Source organism: Lutjanus erythropterus, chromosome 19 (genome assembly GCF_056507025.1).
Source record: "Lutjanus erythropterus isolate fLutEry1 chromosome 19, fLutEry1.hap2, whole genome shotgun sequence".
In the NCBI taxonomy this organism is placed as follows: domain Eukaryota; kingdom Metazoa; phylum Chordata; class Actinopteri; order Lutjaniformes; family Lutjanidae; genus Lutjanus; species Lutjanus erythropterus.
Genome location: NC_139335.1, coordinates 31,487,181 through 31,511,830, shown reverse-complemented (window position 1 = coordinate 31,511,830; position 24,650 = coordinate 31,487,181). Strand labels below are relative to the sequence as shown.

General features: G+C 39.4%; 1 protein-coding gene across 1 annotated transcript in view; it reads right to left on the bottom strand.

Moving 5' to 3' along the window:
- Positions 1-1,442: 1,442 nt before the first annotated feature.
- LOC146310129 (uncharacterized) overlaps positions 1,443-24,650 on the bottom strand; it is a 64,962-nt gene continuing 41,754 nt past the window's right edge. Inside the window, exons 12-23 of the mRNA XM_084744255.1 lie at positions 11,873-12,166; positions 11,436-11,729; positions 10,992-11,285; positions 10,553-10,855; positions 10,115-10,408; positions 9,678-9,971; positions 9,242-9,535; positions 8,803-9,105; positions 8,365-8,658; positions 7,928-8,221; positions 3,338-3,658; positions 1,443-1,603 (exon numbers count right to left, since the gene is read on the bottom strand). Coding sequence (XP_084600381.1) covers positions 1,443-1,603; positions 3,338-3,658; positions 7,928-8,221; positions 8,365-8,658; positions 8,803-9,105; positions 9,242-9,535; positions 9,678-9,971; positions 10,115-10,408; positions 10,553-10,855; positions 10,992-11,285; positions 11,436-11,729; positions 11,873-12,166 — 3,440 coding nt within the window. The remainder of the gene's footprint in view (positions 1,604-3,337; positions 3,659-7,927; positions 8,222-8,364; positions 8,659-8,802; positions 9,106-9,241; positions 9,536-9,677; positions 9,972-10,114; positions 10,409-10,552; positions 10,856-10,991; positions 11,286-11,435; positions 11,730-11,872; positions 12,167-24,650) is intronic.

The window sequence follows — 24,650 nt, the reverse complement described above, 5'->3', positions numbered from 1 at the left end:
ACAGAGAGACAGAGAGGGTCGTGTCTAGAAGGGAACCCTAGATCCGCTAAAGATCACGAGAGTTTGATTATTTTAGTAGAAATAACGAACACAAATCTCACGAGAGTTGTGCAAATAAAGAGTTACCTTCTAGACACGACCGAAAAAGGTGCACAGCTCAAAAAAATAGAAAATCATGTTGTGGTGCCGATGTTTTTAATATGGCGGCCGCCATAAATAAAACACTATTCACTGATCCACAGAGAGTCACTGAAACACTGATCACTGACCTGCTGTGATGGAAAAAATACTCACATTCTTTACTTAGGTATTTTTTTTTACAGATTTTTACAGGATTACAGAACCTTTTCACTGTTTTTGCCATTTGACTTACAGAAAACCTCTCTTACTTGAAGTACTGTTTACAATATCCACTTTATTTTTGTAAGAATTTTCGTACTTCTGAAGCACTATCTGTACTGTAAATTTATTCTTCAAACAAAGGCAAACAAACAGACTTACGCATATTGACTCTACGTCTTCAGTCTGACAAACACATAATCAATCTGAATTAAATGCCAGCTGTAGGTGGCACTTCAATGCATAACCCACAGAGGGCGCTAGATTAATGCCTCAGGCCTCATGAACAACAAAAACCTATAATTGATGACATTCAACAATGTGACAAAAATAAAATAAAATAAAAATAATATTGCAATCAACTTACCATACATGAATTCAAATAATTTTAAATGTTAAGCAAACAATATTTTGAATAATTGTGTATAAAGAAAAATCAATAATAAACAAAAAGACTATATAAAATGCAAATGTGCAGAAAAGACTCACAGCAAAACAACAGGTTAGTGCTTTCATACCAAGAAGATAATTTTCTGAGACTCAAATGTCTACATGTACACTCTATAGTTAAAGCATATACAGAAATATATTGCAAGCTAGAATGAGCATGTATAGGAGTAAACAGTTGTATCAAATTTTAGCAAGACTTAAGAATATAATATAACTAATGTGAGTAACAAATTGTTGACATATAAAAGCATTTTAAATATTAGTTAATCATAATGGTTATGATTATAATGATGGATTCTTCTTCATTAGCTCTGTCCTTTACAACAATATCCTCATACACCTCTTCCTCACCGTTGGCATAGACGTCCTCACTTCCCACATCATTTTGACCTTCATTGTTCTCTTCTCTCTCACTGTCATGATCTTCAACACTCTCCTCTTCTTCCGTCCCTCTTGGTTGCTCCTGCTGAGTCCTCTTGGAGTGAACTGGTTCAAAGTTCACCTAATGCTCCTTTTCAGAGTCTTCATAAAGTTTCCTGACAGTCACTGGAACACAAGTATAGGAACAGAATGTGTCGTGAATATTAGAATCAATTTTCATAGATGGATGTATGAAAAAAGTCAAACAAACAGCAACATTTAGTCTTATAATGTCATGTGTGTCCTGGTGAGCACAGACATTCAGTTTGGATCAAGGCTCCAGGCTGCTTGGCTTCTTGTCTTCTCCTGTGGACCAGACAGACCACCACCAAGACCAGCAGGAGCAGCAACAGGATCCCAGCAGCTACTGAGGAGACCAGCAGCAACAAAGACACTAAAAAAGAAAAATATTTTATTAGAACGTGTATCCCATCTCTGACAATGATACCTATGATCCACCATTCACATAACAGTAATAAGTATTAACATGTGTGTGTATATATATATATATGTATATATATACATATACATATAGCATTACATTACATTTATTGTTAATACTGTTGTTATATTTATTATACTGTGCTATCATATCATGTTATTAACATCATATTACTCCTATTGCTACTATTATTTCTGCTTCTATTATTAGATATTTATGCTAGCAATCGCTCTACATTATTCAACATTACATATAACTATATAATTATTATTATTATTATTATTATTATTATTATTATTATCATGGTTGTCTGTATCAGTCTGCTCTTTCACACCAGATTCTTTCAGACTTTGTCCAAGGTACATTAATCTTCAGTACCTACCTGCACCTTCTTTCTTTCTTTCTTTGTTTTCTTCTTTGCATGTATTGCATGTCATTTTGCTATTATGACAATTTAATTTCCCTCCAGATACCACTGGTTTCTACTTAATTATATTGTTAAAATCTTCTGTTTTGTTCTTCAATTGTTTGATTTTTTGTTGCTTATTTTGAGAATATATTTTGATGTTCTTTTACATGGAAACAGTAAAGTACCATGAATCAGGGCTGGGACAAAGCTTGGGTGTGTCACGGTGTTGGATTTTTGTTGGTTATTTCCTGTTTTATTTTGGTAGTTTCTGATCCTTCTTCATGTGTTCTGGCTTTACTTCCTGTCTTTGTCTGTTTTCCCTCCCTTTGTGATTAGTCATTACCTTCACCTGTCCTTGTCTGCCCTCACCTGTGTCTCGTTTTTTCCCCCTCCCTAGTGTATTAATCCTGTGTCTTGTCCTCTGACTTGGTTGGTTCATTTTACTCCTCTTGTCTCGTCACCGGTCGGTTTTTTCCTCGTGTTTTCTGGTTCTCCAGTGTGTGGATTTTGGTTTCTTCTCCCTGGATGGATTATGGACTTTCACCTGCAGAATTTATGTAAGCCTTTTTTGGTCTTTTGTTGTTTATTAAAATATCATTTGAACTCTCCCATCTGCCTCCTGTTGCCTGCGTTTGGGTCCTCCACCTAGTTAAACTTAACAGGGTGTTCCAGAGGTATTACCATATACCAGGATATTAAAAAATCCTGACATTTGATTTTCAGTACAGTCATAAATACAGACACTCCTCTTTCTATGAAACTAGTTGGGAGACACTATTAAATCACCAGGGGTCAGTCCCTGCATGGCAGTGCAGCTGAGCAGAAAAACATGGCAGTAAATGAACAGAAAATAGCGCCGTAAATGCACACTTTAGATTTAAGTTTGTAGCTTCTCAAGACTGAAGCAGAGCTCCTGAGTGTGTGTGTGTGTTATTCCCAGCTGTTGGAATAGTGTCACTAAGGCAAAACTACAGCACAGTGGAATACAGTCAGTTTTACACAAATACAGCAGTAATACCATATACCCATTATGATGTCAGCAATCTATTAAAGTATGAAAAAAATAGATCCTACCTAAGCCTAACTGAGACCTACAAAAATACCCATTTTCTGTTTTCATATTTACTTATCTTGAGGCGATAATGCTTCTCCTACTTAATTGAGTAGTTTTATCTCTTGCTTGAGGACAATAGCAATATTAAACTTATGTTTGAAATACTGTGATTTCATATTTACACATGAAGCTGCTTTGGAGAGCTTAAATACTGCCTACTTACATTTAACGGTGACACTCATTGCTGTCATGGTAGATGAGAATTTCCTTGAGGACAGTGTGACTTCATACACACAGCTGTAGATTCCCTGGTGTTCATACTCAGCTACAGGGAAGTTGAAGGAGGCTGAGTGGTTGACTGCTGGCTTGGTGTCAGTGATGTTGGAGCCAGAGAAGATGAGAGAGAAAACACCTCCAGGATAGCTGGAGTTAATGGAGCAGGTGATGATGAAGCTGTAACCCCTGGTGACCTCTGCACCTTCAGGACCCCAGACCAACCCTCTGTTAGGAGATGTCAGGGAGATGCTGGGCTGCTGCAGTGGCACTGGGTAAAAGAGAGATGACATAAACGCAGAATATATGTCATTAAAAGTTTCTGGAGAAAAAAAAGCACAAACAGCCTAAACTTATTGCAAGCATTTTGAATGTGAACTTTAAAGACAACTAAAGCTACATGTAGCATTAAATGGACCCTTGTACCTTTCCTGCCACTGTGGCATTGTCATGGGAGGTCTGACAACTTGCCTCTGAATTTAGTAGGCTGTTTGACTCACCACTACACCATGCACAAAGACAAATACAACAAGTACACTGGAGCTGCCAGAGCTGCCATCGTAGTTGACCTGAAAGGAAAAATACACTGACAACTTCTTTTTTCCTTTTTACCAGAGCCACAACCACACAGGAGTCCTCTCTCAAGGTGTCCTATGCTGTTTCACTCAAGCTTGCTAAAGCAAAGAAACCCTTGTCAGATGAAGAAATGGTGAAGCGATGTGCTGTGGAGATGGCTACAGCTTTTGGAGACGATAACATAGCTAAAAACTTTGAAACTGTCTTTCTGTCTCGCCGCACAGTGGCGTGGAGAATTTTTGACATTCAAAATCATGTCATGGGGAAGCTAAAACAAGTCATGCATGACTGCAAGTACTTCTCCTTAGCATTCGATGAGAATACAGATGTGATGGATGTGAGCCAGCTCCTCATGTTCCCCAGAGTCATTGACAATTCATTTGAAGTGCATGAGGAGTTATTAAAATTGGGGTCTCTGCATGACACTATCAAGGGCACAGATATTTTTAATGCTGTTAACCGTATTTTCAGTGACTTTAACAAGCTGTCAGCTGTTATTACCGATGGCACACCAGCGATGCAGGGAAGACACCATGGATTTGCTGGACTCCTCCAACAGAGCAGTGTGGACTGTCCAATACTGCACTGCATCATACATCAGGTAACTATTAGCCAGCTAAATATTAATATGGTTATGAATGTTAGGGAATTTTCCAATATTTAGGCAACATGCTAAGGCCTTGGAGCCATTGAGAGACAGAGACAGTAGATGCAGCTGTCTTCTCGTTTCAGATAAACAAGGGAACAACCTGGTAGTGTTGCTATGGCGGCTGAGGTTGGAGAGGTGCTGTCTTGTCTCTCTGAATGGAGAAGACCTAACTGTAATCTGGTTTGGATAACCAGGGGTGTTGAACTGTGGTCTCAGACATTGTGTATTCATAATTCCTGTGTTTGGATTTACAGACCAATAGGCTAATTCAGTATGTTGGGTCTGACCTTATTTGGGCATAGGTTTATCGTGACCTTGTCTGTGAATGTTTAAAGACTATCTTGGAGGACTGAAACTCCAGAACTGAAGGAAACATCAATACCAACTGTGTACTGGTTATTCCTTCACTCTCTTTGATCAAGTATTATTAAACCAGTTTCAGCGTAAGGCATATTGAAACCCTGTGTAATTCCTTCTTCTCATGTATGGGCAAAGGACAGAATCCATGACAATGAATGTGGATATTTTTTGTGAGATTTTTTATGGGCTAAATAAGGTAGGCTACATAGAATTTAGCCACTAAATCCTATTTGATTTTGATTTGACAGGAGGACCTCTGTGCCAGGACACCCAACTTCAGCCATGTTATGGAAGTAGTGATAAAAGTTACCAATTTCATTTCAGGAGGGAACAGGTCCCTCAATCAGGTTTGTAGCCTTTTTGGATGAAGTGAGCGCTGCTTATGAGGATGCACACCGAGGTCAGATGGATGAGCCGTGGAAAGTGTCTTGAGAGGTTTGTTGCGCTGCGCACTGAAATCCCAGTGTTTTTGGAGGATAGCATTTCTTAATCACCTTAACATGTAATTGCATGGGAGAGGCCAAACTGTGTTGGATCTTTACGCACATGTGAACACATCTCATCGTAAACCAATCCTGTTTAAAGAAGGCTTTTTATCTGCTCATCCAAATTTGACACATTTCTCTACCTGTGAAGAGATGCCCAAAGATGTCCCTGAACGCGAGAAAACATTTCTCAAGTACAGAGCCAACATCAAAACACTGCAGCAGCAGTTAAAGGACCGCTTCCAAGATTTCCATGTCATGCTTCTACGAATAACATCATTCACGGACCCCCTCTTCCACTTTCCACTCAGGGATTTTGCACTCTTAATGGCCAGCATGTTTGGGAGCACTTACATTTGCAAGAGCAGCTTCTCAACAATGAAGCACTTCAAGTCAAAAGAGAGTAGCAGGCTGAGAGATGAAACTCTGTTCCAGCTCATGCAGACTGGATGCACAAACATTGACACTGACATTCAGTCTATTGTACGGCAGCAGGAGAGGCCACAAGTATCTCATGAAAACAGGACTTTTTACTGATCCACCTATGGGTGAGGTATATGAAAAATATGAAGTGCATGCTTGTTTGAAACATGTCATGGAATGGGAGTATGTTTGCACTGCAAATATGAATGTTAGTTGTTGCACTTAATGTTGGTGTTCACTTTTTGCCATTACCAAATGGTGATTTTTGACAGCCCATTATACTTAAAAAGTGCTTTATCACTCAGGATTGTAGCTTTTTTTTTCAAGATTAAGTTCATAAACTGGGTGCAGTGGTTAGCACTGCTGCCTCACAGGAAGAAAGTCCTGAGTTCGAATCCCCCAGCTGGCTGAGGGAGGGCTTTTCTATGTGGAGTGTGCATGTTCTCCCCATGTCTATGTGGGTTCTCTCCAGGTTCTCCGGCTTCCTCCCACAGTCCAAAGACATGCATGCTAGGTTAATTGGTGACTCTAAATTGCCCATAGGTGTGAATGTGAGCGTGAGTGGTTGTCTATCTCTATTTGTTAGCTCTGTGATGAACTGGTGACTTGTCCAGGGTGAACCAGACTCAGGGAAACAAGATAGTGAAGCAGCACAGGAATGCTGTGAGCGTGGATGAGTGATTACAACATGGCCACTGAAGACAGCCTCAGGTAAGGATTAGTGGATGTCTATAGCACAGCTACAGGGGACTGCTGTGGAAATGGGGGACTGCAGTAGTTCAGGAAAGGGTAATGGCTGGTGTGCAGGATCAACAGATTGCTGTATTACAGGAACCAGTGACAACTGCAGCTGGTTTCAGCCCAATAAGAACCAGAGATCCACCAACTCAGCAGAAACCAGGGATGGTCATGGCTCAGCAGGAACAGGAGATGGCTGCAGCGCAGCCCTAACAGGAGATGGTTGCTGTTCAGTAGAAGAGACAAGGTGCCAGCCAACCCATGGGCTGAAGAGACATCAACTTATTTAGAAGCTGTCTTAGGATACACCAACAGGGGTGAGAGGGTTAGGGTTAGGGTTAGGATGTTGAAATGTTTGGTGGTGCTGCAATGACAGCTGATGCTGGGCAGCTGGGAGGCATGGCGTCAGAGGGTTGTCAACTGGCTGGAGGCTAGCTGTCGGGGTGCTGTCATGTTCTAGAGTGAGGTCTAGCATAATAGAGACCAGGGAGCTAGACGATGTAGAGCTAGAGGACAGGGAGCCTTGACGTTGTCTGGAACCTTGCTTTCCTGTGGACCAGTCTTGAAAGCTTGCCAAGTTCCCCAGACAAAAGCTGGCAAACTCATGAACATGAATTTACTGATGGCTAGTAGGCTGGTGGCTAGGCTACGCAAGGGCTGGAGTGGGCAGGAGGTTAGCAGGCCATTGGCTAGCTAATTCAGGAAAAGGACCTAACAGGACGCTTGCAGACTGAAGGCTAGCTCAGGAGCTGAATATGACAGGAGGCTTTTAGATGGGATGCTGGCTTGGATAGGCAGGTAGAAGGCTGTTCAGCTCAAGACAGGAAGTGTGCAGGGCTTAGAAACATGAATCTAATCAAATGAAGTCCTTACCAGTGACAGAGATTCTGACAGAGTCACTTAAGGCAGAGCTGAAGTCTTGACTGGAAAACTTTGTCTGGCACTGACACTGGTATGAACCGTCATGATCAAAGTTGACCTTGAGGAAACTGAAGGTAGCAGAATTGGTACTTGATGTTTGGATTTTTCTGAATGAGCCTGAGGTTTTCTGCAGGATGAATGTTCCACCTAAATGCTGAGTTGAGATCGAACAAGTGATGTTGATGTCCTGACCCCAGATAACCACACCAGCAGGATTCATGGAGATGCTGGGCTTTAGGAGGCTCCCTGCAAGAATAATACGAGATTAGAGGAGAATACTTTTTTTCTTTAGATGACGTGTATCTCTTTACTTGAAATTCTTGAAATTGCTAAATAATTTAAAACAAGTTAAGAAAATAATCAAGACTGGGAAATTTATTTTGCTCACCATTAACAGAGAGTCTGACAGAGTCACTTAAGGCAGAGCTGAAGTCTCGACTTGAAATGCTTTTCTGATACTGACACTGGTATGACCCCTCATTGTCAAAGTTGGCTCTAGGGATACTGAAGGTAGCAGAGTTGGTACTTGATGTTTGGGTCTCACTGAATGAGCCTGAGGTTTTCTGCAGGATGAATGTTCCACCTAAATGCTGAGTTGAGACTGAACAAGTGATCTTGACGTCTTGACCCCAGGTAACCACACCAGCAGGATTCATGGACAGGCCAGGCTTTGGGAGGCTCACTGAAAACATAATACAAGATTAGAGTGACTTGCAATAAACTGCCTTTGAGGTAAGGTCTTGCCCTTTATTTCACTTGACATTCCATTTTTTTTTTAATTCAAGTTAACAACAAATCAAGATTGGGGAATGTATCTTGACTTACCAGTGACAGAGATTCTGACAGAGTCACTTAAGGCAGAGCTGAAGTCTCGACTTGAAATCCTTTTCTGATACTGACACTGGTATGATCCCTCATTGTCAAAGTTGACTTTGAGGATACTGAAGGTAGCAGAGTTGGTACTTGATGTTTGGGTCTTTCTGAATGAACTTGAGGTTTTCTGCAGGATGAATGTTCCACCTAAATGCTGAGTTGAGACTGAACAAGTGATGCTGACGTCCTGACCCCAGGTAACCACACTGGCAGGATTCATGGAGATGCTGGGCTTTGGGAGGGTCACTGAAAAAATAATAAAAGATTAGAATGATTTGCAATTAACTGCCTTTGAGGTAAGGTCTTGCCCTTTATTTCACTCCTTGTTATTCCCATTTAATTTAATTCAAGTTACCAAAAAATCAAGATTGGGAAATGTATTTGCCTTACTATTGACAGAGATTCTGACAGAGTCACTTAATGGTGAGCTGAAGTCTCGACTTGAAATCCTTTTCTGATACTGACACTGGTACAATCCCTCATTGTCAAAGTTGACTCTCGGGATACTGAAGGTAGCAGAGTTGGTACGTGATGTTTGGGTCTCTCTGAATGAACCTGAGGTTTTCTGCAGGATGAATGTTCCACCTAAATGTTGAGTTGAGACTGAACAAATGATGCCAACATCCTGACCCCAGGTAACCACACCAGCAGGATTCATGGAGATGCTGGGCTTTGGGAGGGTCACTGAAAAAATAATAAAAGATTAGAATGATTTGCAATTAACTGCCTTTGAGGTAAGGTCTTGCCCTTTATTTCACTCCTTGTTATTCCCATTTAATTTAATTCAAGTTAACAAAAAATCAAGATTGGGGAATCTATATTGACTTACCAGTAATAGAGATTCTGACAGAGTCACTTAAGGCAGAGCTGAAGTCTTGACTTGAAACTCTTTTCTGATACTGACACTGGTATGACCCCTCACTGTCAAAGTTGACTTTGAGGATACTGAAGGTAGCAGAGTTGGTACTTGATGTTTGAGTCTTTCTGAATGAACCTGAGGTTTTCTGCAGGATGAATGTTCCACCTAAATGCTGAGTTGAGATTGAACAAGTGATGCCAACATCCTGACCCCAGGTAACCACACCAGCAGGATTCATGGAGATGCTGGGTTTTGGGAGGCTAACTGAAAGGATAATACAAGATTAGAGTGATTTGCAATTAACTGCCTTTGAGGTAAGGTCTTGCCCTTTATTTCACTTGACATTCCAATTTTTTTTAATTCAAGTTAACAAAAAATCAAGATTGGTAAATTTGTTTTTCCTTACCAGTGACAGAGATTCTGACAGAGTCACTTAAGGCAGAGCTAAAGTCTCGACTTGAAATCCTTTTCTGATACTGACACTGGTATGACCCTTCACTGTCAAAGTTGACCTTGAGGATACTGAAGGTGGCAGAGTTAGTACTTGATGTTTGGGTCTTTCTGAATGAGCCTGAATATTTCTGCAGGATGAATGTTCCACCTAAATGCTGAGTTGAGACTGAACAAGTGATGCCAACATCCTGACCCCAGGTAGTGACACCAGCAGGATTTATGGAGATGCTGGGCTTTGGGAGGCTAACTGAAAGGATAATACAAGATTAGAGTGATTTGCAATAAACTGCCTTTGAGGTAAGGTCTTGCCCTTTATTTCACTTGACATTCCATTTTTTTTTAATTCAAGTTAACAAAAAAATCAAGATTGGGGAATGCATCTTGACTTACCAGTGACAGAGATTCTGACAGAGTCACTTAAGGCAGAGCTGAAGTCTTGACTTGAAAGCCTTTTCTGATACTGACACTGGTATGATCCCTCACTGTCAAAGTTGACCTTGAGGATACTGAAGATGACAGAGTTGGTACTTGATGTTTGGGTCTTTCTGAATGAGCCTGAGCGTTTTTGTAGGATGAATGTTCCATCTAAATGCTGAGTTGAGACTGAACAAGTGATGTTGACGTCCTGACCCCAGGTAACCACACCAGTAGGACTCATGGAGATGCTGGGCTTTGGGAGGGTCACTGAAAAAATAATAAAAGATTAGAGTGATTTGCAATTAACTGCCTTTGAGGTAATGTCTTGCCCTTTATTTCACTCCTTGTAATTCCCATTTAATTTAATTCAAGTTAACAAAAAATCAAGATTGGGAAATGTATTTGCCTTACCATTGACAGAGATTCTGACAGAGTCACTTAATGGTGAGCTGAAGTCTCGACTTGAAAGCCTTTTCTGATACTGACACTGGTATGACCCCTCACTGTCAAAGTTGACTTTGAGGATACTGAAGGTGGCAGAGTTAGTACTTGATGTTTGGGTCTTTCTGAATGAGCCTGAGGTTTTCTGCAGGATGAATGTTCCACCTAAATGCTGAGTTGACACTGAACAAGTGATGCCGATGTCCTGACCCCAGGTAACCACACCTGTGTGATTCAAGGAGATGCTGGGCTTTGGGAGGGTCACTGAAAAAATAATACAAGATTAGAGTGATTTACAGTATATTGCCTTTGAGGTAAGGTCTTGCCCTTAATGTCACTCCTTGTTCTTCCAATTTAATCTAATACAAGTTAACAAAAAGTCAATACTGGGAAATGAATTTTGCCTTACCAGTGACAGCGATTCTGACAGAGTCACTTAATGGAGAGCTGAAGTCTCGACTTGAAAGCCTTTTCTGATACTGACACTGGTACGATCCTTCATTGTCAAAGTTGACTTTGAGGATACTGAAGGTAGCAGAGTTGGTACTTGATGTTTGGGTCTTTCTGAATGAACCTGAGGTTTTCTGCAGGATGAATGTTCCACCTAAATGCTGAGTTGAGACTGAACAAGTGATGCCAATGTCCTGACCCCAGGTAACCACACCAGCAGGATTCATGGAGATGCTGGGCTTTGGGAGGTCCACTGCAAATATAATACAGGATTGGAGCAGAAGATATTGCCTTTGAACTGAGGTGTGTCAATTTATTTTAGCTTCTTGTAATTCTGAAGTAAACAAATAAAGTTATAAAAAAAATAAAAAATAACCAAGATTGTAAAATTCATTTTCCTCACCATTAACAGAGATTCTGACAAAGTCACTTAAGGCAGAGCTGAAGTCTCGACTTGAAAGCCTTTTCTGATACTGACACTGGTATGATCCCTCACTGTCAAAGTTGACCTTGAGGATACTGAAGGTGGCAGAGTTGGTACTTGATGTTTGGGTCTTTCTGAATGAGCCTGAGCGTTTTTGTAGGATGAATGTTCCACCTAAATGCTGAGTTGAGACTGAACAAGTGATCTTGACGTCCTGACCCCAGGTAACCACACCAGTAGGATTCATGGAGATGCTGGGCTTTGGGAGGCTCACTGAAAAAATAACAAAAGATTAGAATGGTTTACAGTATACTGCCTCTGTGGTAAGGTCTTGCCCTTTATTTCAGTCCTTGTCATTCCTATTTAATTTAATTCAAGTTAACAAAAAATCAAGATTGGGAATTGTCTTGCCTTACCCGTAACAGAGATTCTGACAGAGTCACTTAATGGGGAGCTGAAATCTCGACTTGAAAGCCTTTTCTGATACTGACACTGGTATGACCCCTCACTGTCAAAGTTGACCTTGAGGATACTGAAGGTGGAAGAGTTGGTACTTGATGTTTGGGTCTTTCTGAATGAGCCTGAGGTTTTCTGCAGGATGAATGTTCCACCTAAATGCTGAGTTGAGACTGAACAAGTAATGCCGACGTCCTGACCCCAGGTAACCACACCAGTAGGATTCATGGAGATGCTGGGCTTTGGGAGGTTCACTGAAAAAATAATACAAGATTAGAGTGATTTATAATATACTGGTGCAGATGTTACTGCCTTTGAAGTCAAGTTTTATTTTATGTTCCCGTAATTTGTACGAAATTAAATACAAGTTAAGAAAAAAGTAAGATTGGTGTATGGATTTTTTCTGATGGAGTCATTAAGGCAGAACCAAATGAAGCAAATATTATAACTTCTTGCCATTTCTTTTCAATATAATGTTATTCATTTCCACAAGTAAAATCAGGATATTGAACTTTCATTTTATGATACTGAAGGTAGAAGAATTGGTAGAGAAGTTGTAGGCTTTAGTTCAAATTTGAACAGTCTTAACAAATGAAGGATATGCAGTTGTCTGCACACAATCTACACACCATCTGACAATTTAATTTACATGACACAGACCCAATCAAATCCTTGGACATTCCTCTGCATATGAAGTATAATACCTACTTAAGGCTGACAAACATGAAAATGAAAACTTTCCTCACCTGAACAGACCACACCAGCATCCTCACCGTGTCCACAGTTGTGTGTCCCAAATCCTCCATGCTGACACTCAGTTAGAGAAATTTCACCTCCTGAACAGGCCACATTATCAAGCCAGATTTGTCCAGTTCCTTGACCAAAGTTGGCTGACTGAGGGGCACTGAGTGCTGCACCACAGCCCAACTGTCTGCACACAACCTTTGCATCATTTAAGTCCCAATCGTCATCACAGACTGTTCCCCAGGCACTGTTGTAATAGATTTCCACTCTTCCTGAACACATAGTAGACCCAGACCCAGCTAATCTGATCTGCACACTTCCTAGAGAGACAGACAGAGGTAGACAGGGGACTGTGGTCAACTCAACAGATTGGATTATAGGTCACTATCACCCGCATTGGTAGAAGCCATCAACTGTTATTGTCCAACCCCAGTTCCAAAAAAGTTTGGATGCCGTGTAAATAAAAACAAGAGGCAATGATTTTCATGCTATTGGAACATAAGCACAATGTGACTTGGCATTTTCATGCTAAAATATGCTTAATAATGTTGCTTCTCTGAAGAAGATGTCGTCTAAGTAACTGTGTTGACTGACAAAGGTTTTCCAAAGTGTTCCCAAGCCCATTTAGTACAATCAGGTTGGTTTTACATGCCGAGATTTCTCTACATTATAATCTCTACACACTATAAATTCCTAAATTCTTTAAAACTGCGTGTTGAGACATACTGTTGACTGTATTCAAATAAAAAAAGGTCAAAAAGGATACAAACTGGTTTCTGGTTTTTGTGTTTTCCAGTGTCACAACCTTTTTGGGATTGGGGTTGCATTTAGGATTGTTTTATATGGAGAATAAAAGAAATGCCATATGTTTAGAATAACTTTAAATCACAATTTTTGCATCAACACAAAATGTTTTGATTTGTGTTTGTCATTATGACTATTTCAGGATGTCCTTTAGCAGTAGAATGGTCTCTTCTCACATTCCATCATTCTGTCCTCCTTTACTACTTCCTGTTTCCTTCAGAATCAACTGCAAGTTTTTGTTGGTAAATTTTAAGACACTTGAAGATGAAGTTGCTTGTTACATTTTAGACATGTTGAGCTCCACTGAGCTACAGCACAGCTGAAGATCTGTTTGTTCAAACTATATGACTAAGCTGATTACCTTTATTGATCCTTTATTTATACTTGGGAAATTGCTCGACATCTGCAGGGATCTCCAGTTGTTCAAACTATATGAGTTAATCAAGTGACAATTTGCAAATTGATATTGTTGGTTCTTCTCAGCTTTAAAGGGATAGTTGGATGTTTTGGAGTGGCAGTATATGAGGTACTTGGCTATACAGTGTATTACCAACAGTTAAAAAAATCCAAACTCTCCCTTTAAGCATCTAAGGCTAGCTGAATCAGCAAATAAATATGTGCTCTCACCTGAACACAGCACACCAGCGTCCTCACCATGTCCACAGTTATGTGTCCCAAATCCTCTGTGTTGACACTCACTTAGAGAACTTTCACTTCCTGAACAGGCCACATCATCAAGCCAGATTTGTCCAGTTCCTTGACCAAAGTGGGCTGAGTTATGGACTCTCAGTGCTGTGCCACAACCCAACTGTCTGCACACAACCTTTGCATCATTTAAGTCCCAGTTGTCATCACAGACTGTTCCCCAGGCACTGTTGTAATAGACTTCAACTCTTCCAGAGCACCGAGTAGACCCAGACCCAGCTAATCTGATCTGCACACGTCCTGGAGAGATAGATAAAGGTAGACAGTTGGCTGCAATCAACTCAACAGATCGGGTTGTAGGTCACTATCAACCACATTGGTACAAGCCATCAACTGTTATTGTCCAATCCCAGTTTCAAAAACAGTTTGCATGCTGTGTAAAATGTAATCTAAAAAATAAGGCAATGATTTTTCATGAGTAATATTGAATTGAATACAGTACAAAGACAATATATTTAATGTTAAATCTATGGTGGCTGACAAGGTCATATGCGCTGCATATACAAAAACAAATGCAAAAGGAAAACGCTGCAAATACAGAAATGTGCTGCATATAAGAAAACAAATGCAAAAGGAAAACGCTACGTACCCAGTCACCCAACTCAAGGCTCAAGGGGCAGTGCTGAGTTTCCACCTGAGAGACTGACAATGGACGTATGAACGTATGGTATGGAACAGAATATATGGCCTCTCCTGACTCCAACTTTCTTCCAACCATAACTTTCTTCTTCTTTTTTTTTTTGCTTTATTACAAATATACAGCATTTTTGCAGCATTTTCCTTTTGCATATGTTTTCTTATATGCAACACATTTCTGTATATATAACTTGTTTTTGTATATGCAATGTGTTTGACCTTGTTGGCCACCGTATAAATCAGATCAACTTGGTTGCTTTTTGTAAATATACACCCGTTCTGAATTTGAATTCTACAGCATGTTCCAAAAAAGTTGGGAGGAGGGCCTGTTTACTTCTGTGTTGCATTGCTGTCTCTTTTGAGGAAACTTGAGAAATCAGGATACTATTTTTTTATTTATGTCAGAGTTTTGAAAGCAAGATTCTTTCCCACTCTTTGTTTGATATACAACTTAAAGTGCTGAACAGTCTGGGGTCTCTGCTGTTGTATTCTGTGCTTCATAAAGCACCACACATTTTCAGTGTGAGACAGATCTGGCCTACAGGCAGGTCAGTCAAGTAGCTGAACTCTTTCACTATGAAGCCACGCTGTTGGAACATGAGCACAATGTGACTTGGCGTTGTCCTGCTAAAATAAGCAGGGACGTCTCTGAAGAAGACATCGTCTAGATGGCAGAATATGTTGCTCCAAAATCTGTATGTGCCTTTCAACATTAATGGCGCCTTCTCAGATATGAGTTACCCATGATGCCATGGGCACTAACACACCCTCATACCATCACAGATGCTGGGTTTTAAACTTTGTGCTGTGAACAATCTGGATGGTCTTTTTCCTCCTGGCAGGGAGGACTCAACATCCATGATTCCTAAAAACAATGAATGTGGTCCCAAAAAACAACAGCATACATCTTCACTTTCCATCAGTCCATCTCAGGTGAGCTCAGGCCCAGAGAAGTTGGTGGATGTTGTTGATTTGTACATGCAGTGACAAACTATGTTGACTGACAAAGGTTTTCCAAAGTGTTCCCAAGCCCATTTAGTAATATCCTTTGTACAATCATGTTGGTTTTACATGCAGAGATTTTTCTACATTCTCTGAATCTTTTAACGGTATTATGGATTGAAGATGATCAAATTCCTAAATTCTTTGAAACTGCATGTTGAGAAATGCTGTTGATAAACTGTTGGTATATTTGCCTACGGAGTTTTTCACAAAGTGGTGAATCTTGCTCCATCCTTGCCTGTGGACACCTGAGTCTTTTGAGGATACCTCTTACCCATTCCCAATCCTTATACTGTTTCCTGTTACCATTTAACCTGTGGAATGTTTTATGGAGCATTCCACAAAATTCCCAGTGTTTTGTTGGTGCTGCTCCAACTTTTTTTTGAAATGTATTGCAGAAGTCAAGTTCAGAATGCATATATATTATCAGCTTAAATATAAAATATCTTATCATTGTACTGTATTCAAATGAATAGATGTTGAAAAGGATGTGTTTTCCAGTGTCACAACCTTTATGGAATCAGGGCTGTATTTAGGATTTATCTATATGGAGAATAAAAAAAGTGCCATATGTTTGGAATAACTTTAAATCACAATTCCCCTTTCATCATTTAGATAGTTGTGCCAACAAAAGGTTTGTTTGTATCAATGCAAAATGTTTTGATTTGAGTTTGTCATGATGACTATTTCAGGATGTCCTTTAGCGGTGGAATGATCTCTTCTCACATTCCATCATTCTGTCCTCCTTTACTACTTCCTGTTTCCTTCAGAATCAACTACAAGTTTTTGTTGGTAAATTTTAAGACACTTCAAGATGAAGTTGCTTGTTACATTTTAGACATGTTGAGCTCCACTGAGCTACAGCACAGCTGAAGATCTGTTTGTTCAAACTATATGACTAAGCTGATTACCTTTATTGATCCTTTATTTATACTTGGGAAATTGCTCGACATCTGCAGGGATCTCCAGTTGTTCAAACTATATGAGTTAATCAAGTGACAATTTGCAAATTGATATTGTTGGTTCTTCTCAGATTTAAAGGGATAGTTTGGATGTTTTGGAGTGGCAGTATATAAGGTACTTGTCCATACAGTGTATTACCAACAGCCAAAAAATCCAAACTCTCCCTTTAAGCATCTAAGGCTAGCTGAATCAGCAAATAAATATGTGCTCTCACCTGAACAGACCACACCAGCGTCCTCACTGTGTCCACAGTTGTGTGTCCCAAATCCTCTGTGTTGACACTCGCTTAGAGACCTTTCACTTCCTGAACAGGTCACATCATCAAGCCAGATTTGTCCAGTTCCTTGACCAAAGTGGGCTGAGTTATGGACTCTCAGTGCTGTGCCACAACCCAACTGTCTGCACACAACCTTTGCATCATTTAAGTCCCAGTTGTCATCACAGACTGTTCCCCAGATGTTGTTGTAATAGACTTCAACTCTTCCAGAGCACCGAGTAGACCCAGACCCAGCTAATCTGATCTGCACACGTCCTGGAGAGATAGATAAAGGTAGACAGTTGGCTGCAATCAACTCAACAGATTGGGTTGTAGGTCACTACTAGGTCTACATATATAGAAACGAGACGCATATACAGAAACATACTGCATATAAGAAAACAAATGCAAAAGGAAAACGCTGCAAATACAGAAATGTGCCGCAAATAAGAAAACAAATGCAAAAGGAAAACGCTACGTATCCAGTCACCCAACATAAGTGCTCCAGGCCTCTAGGGGCAGTGCTGAGCTTCCAGCCGAGAAACAGACAATAGACGTATGAACGTATGGTATGGAGCAGAGTATATGGCCTCTCCCGACTCCAACTTTCCTTCAACCATAACTTTCTTCTTCTTTTTCTTTTTTTTTGCTTTATTACAAATATACAGCATTTTTGCAGCATTTTCCTTTTGCATTTGTTTTCTTATATGCAGCACGTTTCTGTATATATAACTTGTTTTTGTATATGCAACGTGTTTGACCTTGTTGGCCACCGTATAAATCAGATCAACTTGGTTGCTTTTTGTAAATATACACCCGTTCTGAATTTGAATTCTACAGCATGTTCCAAAAAAGTTGGGAGGAGGGCCTGTTTACTTCTGTGTTGCATTGCTGTCTCTTTTGAGGAAACTTGAGAAATCAGGATACTATTTTTTTATTTATGTCAGAGATTTGAAAGCAAGATTCTTTCCCACTCTTTGTTTGATATACAACTTAAAGTGCTGAACAGTCTGGGGTCTCTGCTGTTGTATTCTGTGCTTCATAATGCACCACACATTTTCAGTGTGAGACAGATCTGGCCTACAGGCAGGTCAGTCAAGTAGCTGAACTCTTTCACTATGAAGCCACGCTGTTGGAACATGAGCACAATGTGACTTGGCGTTGTCCTGCTAAAATAAGCAGGGATGTCTCTGAAGAAGACATCGTCTAGATGGCAGAATATGTTGCTCCAAAATCTGTATGTGCCTTTCAACATTAATGGGGCCTTCACAGATATGAGTTACCCATGATGCCATGGGCACTAACACACCCTCATGCCATCACAGATGCTGGGTTTTAAACTTTGTGCTGTGAACAATCTGGATGGTCTTTTTCCTCCTGGCAGGGAGGACTCAACATCCATGATTCCTAAAAACAATGAATGTGGTCCCAAAGAACAACAGCATACATCTTCACTTTCCATCAGTCCATCTCAGGTGAGCTCAGGCCCAGAGAAGATGGTGGATGTTGTTGATTTGTACATGCAGTGACAAACTATGTTGACTGACAAAGGTTTTCCAAAGTGTTCCCAAGCCCATTTAGTAATATCCTTTATACCAGGGGTATTCAACTAAAATTCAAAGAGGTCCAGTTAGAGAAAATTTCCTAAAGCAAAGGTCCAGAACATCATAATGTCTAACTTGTGTTATGATTTACAGTGATATATACTGAAGTAATGTAGTAGTTGTACATTTTAGTTCAGGGGCCACATACAGACCAATATGATCTCAAGTGGGCCGAACCAGTAAAATTAAAGTATAATCTATCTATTATTCTGGCGATTAATCAAGTAATCAGATAAGAAATATTGCGTGTTCTACTTTTTTTTTTTTTTACATTACTTTTGCTTTATTTAAGAACAATGGTAATATACAAAAGAGAAAATAAGACAGGTCTATTAATTGAACCACTATAAATTGCTAAAGTAAAAATACTCAGTAAAGTAACTTTACTTTTAGTGTAGATTTACTTTTACTGTTTTTACTTTACTTTCTACTTTTTTTCAAGTACAAAGGTAAAAGTAAAGGTAGTAATGTCTGCAGAAACCACAAACAGAAGAGTGAACTAACTCTTTTAACTGAAACAGTCACCAGAATATTTTGTTCACATGTTAAAATCACAACATTTTTCTTCTGGAGCAGGACAGACACTCCCAGACCCCCAGAGGACAGGGGACAGGGGACTGGTTTACCAACATGCCACCTTTTTCTCCTCTTATGAGTTTGCAGGTCTGGATTTAGTCATCAAAAAATACAAATAAGAATACTATTAAAGTACAACAACAGCAATAAAAATGTTGATTTTTCAAAAAAGTAAACTATAACATGCAAGATTTTTAAATTGTAGTTAAGTAAAAACACTAATACCACAATGTAAAAATACCTAAGTAAAGAATGTGAGTATTTTTCCATCACAGCAGGTCAGTGATCAGTGTTTCAGTGACTCTCTGTGGATCAGTGAATAGTGTTTTATTTATGGCGGCCGCCACATTAAAAACATCGACACCGCGATATGATTTTCTATTTTTGGAGCTGCGCACCTTTTTTGGTCGTGTCTAGAAGGTAACTCTTTATTTGCACAACTCTCGCGAGATTTGTTTCCGTTATTTCTACTAAAATAATCAAACTCGCGCGATCTTTCGCGGGTCTAGGGTTCCCTTCTAGACACGACCCTCTGTCTCTCTGTCAAACTACAGACAGCAGACTGTCTGTAAACAGCACGATGTTACACTTGACGACGGTATCAGTGATTGATTAGTGATTAGTCTGCCCTCCTCTCCTCCCTCACCTGTTTACTCTGCTGTGAGAAGGTCTGAAAGTTTCTCACAGAGAAACACAGACTCTCCTGTTTTACGTTTAGGCCTCTTTATACAGTTGTTTAATTTTATAAGTGCATCTGGTTGGTGTTGATGTCATTAACCATCACGTTAGTTTCGACTGTTGTAATACGTCATTAACAACAGTCTCTTCCACACGCAGCTTCTCTGCAGTTGGTCTGTGTGTTTCCTGATCAGCTAAACCAGCACCGGAAAGACTAGAAAAGTTGCGCCAGTTAAAATAGAAGCGTCCCGTCAAAATTTAAAATCTATTAAGAATTTATTGGTTATAGGTCCGGGTCCGTATAGGACAGCGTGTGGGTCCAGACTCAGACCGCGGTCTGCCAGTTAGGGACCCCTGCTTTATACAATCATGTTGGTTTTACATGCAGAGATTTCTCTACATTCTCTGAATCTTTTAACGGTATTATGGATTGAAGATGATCAAATTCCTAAATTCTTTGAAACTGCATGTTGAGAAATGCTGTTGATAAACTGTTGGTATATTTGCCTACGGAGTTTTTCACAAAGTGGTGAATCTTGCTCCATCCTTGCCTGTGGACACCTGAGTCTTTTGAGGATACCTCTTACCCATTCCCAATCCTTATACTGTTTCCTGTTACCATTTAACCTGTGGAATGTTTTATGGAGCATTCCACAAAATTCCCAGTGTTTTGTTGGTGCTGCTCCAACTTTTTTTTGAAATGTATTGCAGAAGTCAAGTTCAGAATGCATATATATTATCAGCTTAAATATAAAATATCTTATCATTGTATTGTATTCAAATGAATAGATGCTGAAAAGGATGTGCTTTCCAGTGTCATAACCTTTATGGAATCACGGCTTTCCCCTTTCATCATTTAGATAGTTGTGCCAACAAAAGGTCTGTTTGTATCAATGCAAAATGTTTTGATTTGTGTTTATCATGATGACTATTTCAGGATGTCCTTTAGCAGTAGAATGGTCTCTTCTCACATTCCATCATTCTGTCCTCCTTCACTACTTCCTGTTTCCTTCAGAATCAACTGTTTGGTAAAAGTTTTTGTTGGTAAATTTTAAGACACTTGAAGATGAAGTTGCTTGTTACATTTTGGACATATTGAGCCCCACTGAGCTACAGCACAGCTGAAGATCTGTTTGTTCAAACTACGTGACTATGCTCAACCTTTCAACCTTTATTTATACTTGGGAAATTGCTCAACATCTGCAGGGATCTCCAGTTGTTCAAACTATATGAGTTAATCAAGTGACAATTTTCAGATTGATATTGTTGGTTCTTCTCAGATTTAAAGGGATAGTTTGGATGTTTTGGAGTGGCAGTATATGAGGTACTTGTCCATGCAGTGTATTACCAACAGCCAAAAAATATAAGCATCTAAGGTTAGCTGAATCAGCAAATAAATATGTGCTCTCACCTGAACAGACCACACCAGCGTCTTCACCGTGTCCACAGTTGTGTGTCCCAAATCCTCTGTGTTGACACTCAGTTAGAGAACTTTCACTTCCTGAACAGGCCACATCATCAAGCCAGATTTGTCCAGTTCCTTCACCAAAGTGGGCTGAGTTATGGACTGTCAGTGCTGTACCACAACCCAACTGTCTGCACACAACCTTTGCATCATTTAAGTCCCACTCATCATCACAGACTGTTCCCCAGGTGTTGTTGTAATAGACTTCAACTCTTCCAGTGCACCCAGTAGACCTAGACCCAGCTAATCTGATCAGACCACCTATCAGGGACATAAGAATTATAAGTACAATATTTGACATTGATATTTCATGCATACCATATATGGAAAATTACAGGATTTTCTGAATCAAACAGGAGAGTGGACTGACCTGCAGCAGATGACAATGAGGACAAGAAGAGACAGACTATTGGGGAGAAACAAAAGATGTCTAATTAATCATAAATTAATAATTGTCATCTCCAAACCACTTTGGAGATGTTACTTTGAAAGGAACAGCATGGGGCACATTCACATAGTAAAAGTCTATTTCAGTATCCTCCCAGTGAACAGTTTTCCATTGAACTACATGGTAAATGCTGATTGAATGTTCACATTTAGACCAATTTTCACTAGGATTTACAACAGTGACTTTTTTCATCCTCTAAAATGTTAGAATAATAATATGTCGTCACTTTGGATCCTCATTACAAACTCGCTGACCTTAGACCTGGGAGAATTTTAAAATGAAAGCAGGGGAAAAAAACACTTTTATAGACTTTGTTTCCTGCATTCTGGAATGAAAATAACAAACTAATAAGTACACATTTTTTGGCAAACAAATGCCTATAGATGACCTGTACTGTCCTTCAAAGCAAGAAGGCAGTAACTTCATTGTTTGTGAGAAATAAGTTTTGTGAGTTTAAAGATATCTTTTGTCACATGGACAAATACTTTCTCTCAAATGTGTTGTGTTTTGGAAAAAATAGGTCATAATTACAATAACTGTAAAAAGCCGTAGAGAAGCTACAGCAAACCACCAGAACTTCACTTACTTTATTCTAACATATAAAATGTCTGCAAGAAATATGCCAACTACTAGCATTACACTACTATATATAACAACAGTATAGACAATATAAGACTCATAACTCTCACACTCACCACTACAACAACTCAGGTCTGACAATGAAAATTCAGTCATTATCTACTCATCCTCATGCGGATTGAAGGTGAGGTTTAGTTTTTTTAGTCCACAAAACACTGCTGGAGTTTCACAGGAAAACAGTGTTGCAGAATCTCCCAAACAATGGAAGTGAATGGTGAGCAGTTTTCAAACATACAAAAACAACAGAATAAAAACATACTGCTCATCTGGTGTAATCCAAGTCTCTTAAACCCCCGACATGCCTGAGAAAATGTTATTTACAGCATGTTTTTATCCTGAATCTTCACTGTAGATCTTTAGCTTGGAGCCACGTTCACATGCACACTGTGTGAACTGTGTGTGTGTGGTGTGACGACATGCAAACAGCATGTCTGGACTTTAGGAGACTTGGATTACACCAGACGAGCTGTAATGGGGGAACTGTATGTCTTTTTTCCCCCTGTTGTTTTACTTTACATTTGAAAACTGGTCACCATTCACTTCTATTGTTTGGAAGATTCTGCAACGTTTTCTTCCTGAAACTCCAGCAGTGTTTTGTGGACTAAAAAAACGGGGGAAAAAAAGACCCTCAATCAGCATGAGGGTGAGTAGATGATGACTGAATTTTCATTTTTCTCAATTGCACACTCTGGGAAGTTTCTGCCTTTTTCTTTTGAAGGGCAGAATAATTGACAGTCATTTGTTGGAAACACAGTGGGACTACAGGATTAAGTCTATCCTGGTCCAATTTCAAGTTTGATTACAATTGCAATTGTTTTTTTTTCCTTAAAAACTTACTCATAAAATGGGAAATTTTGTTTTGGAGGATTTGTGAAATTTGTTCTCTCAATACCCTACACTTCATTTAATACTCACCACCATTTTCCTGATTATACTTTTACTAAGTTCTTCTTTTACTTGCCATGCTCTCTCTGCTTCCATCTCTCATACACACACACACACACACACACACACACACACACAAATGTCTCTGTTAAATACACACAGACTGAATACCATGTGTAATGACTGACACACTTGCAGTGCACACATAATACAGTAGTTCTCTCTGCTGTTTGTGAAGATATGTGAGGTTGACCTCAAAGGGAGGGTGGTTAATATAATATATATATATATATATTTATATATATATAATAATTATCTTGCTTATCGTCTTATTACATAGTTGCTTCTGGATAAAAATAATATTGGTTTTAGTAATAACTTAATTAATAACTAGCTCTGAAAGCACATGTCTTGGAAGAATAATGGCAAGCAGGCATTCAAGTGTACAACTATTGTACAACATTAAAGGTAGTACAATATAATCAACATCACAATAAGGGCTGTTTTACTTTGTCGAGTGCACAAGCAGTAAGGGTTCAAACCCAAAATGTATATTTGCTTACCCCTTTCAAAGGCATTGCAACTACATTGTTGACCTTTTTCACGACCAAATTGCTGTGATACATAGTTAGCAAAACCCATATTTGACTGTTTATCATCATCCCCCTGACTGAATGTCTAACGCTGATTATGTCCACTCACATATAATGTATGAGATATTGTTGAAAAAAAGAAAAAAGGAAGTTGAGTGTCACTTTAAGTCATACCTGAAGAGTAGCTTCACACCAGTCAAAGTTAAAGTACAGAAAATGATCTCACCATTTCATGTTCTAGTCTCCGTAATGATTATATTTCTGCTGAATGAATTGTGGCATTAACATTTATCTGTAGGATACCTGTATAAAAATGTGAGTAAACTGAAACTGAAGCTCTCCATAATGATAAATCCAACACTCAAAGTCTGTGATTATTTATCAATTTCTCTGTATTGAAGGCCATCATTATTGTTGTTAGCATGTTTGTTAGCTGCCCACTGGCAATCCCATAATACCTTTGGTTGAGCAAAGCTGTGTGGGCAAATGTGTGACAGCTCTGTTCTTAAACTCGTTGTGTAATGGAATAACATGAGCTGTGCCCCATTCCCCTTTCAATAGATCTATACCCTAGATTCTCAAACTGTGGTACGTGGACCATTGGTGGTACGCAAGCTGCCTCTAGTGGTATGCAGAAGAATGTCAGAAATATTTTCAACAAACAACATTAGTTACTTTAAAACATTTAAAACAAAATTTGAAATGAAAATACACCAAATATGAGATCACTGAAATGCAAT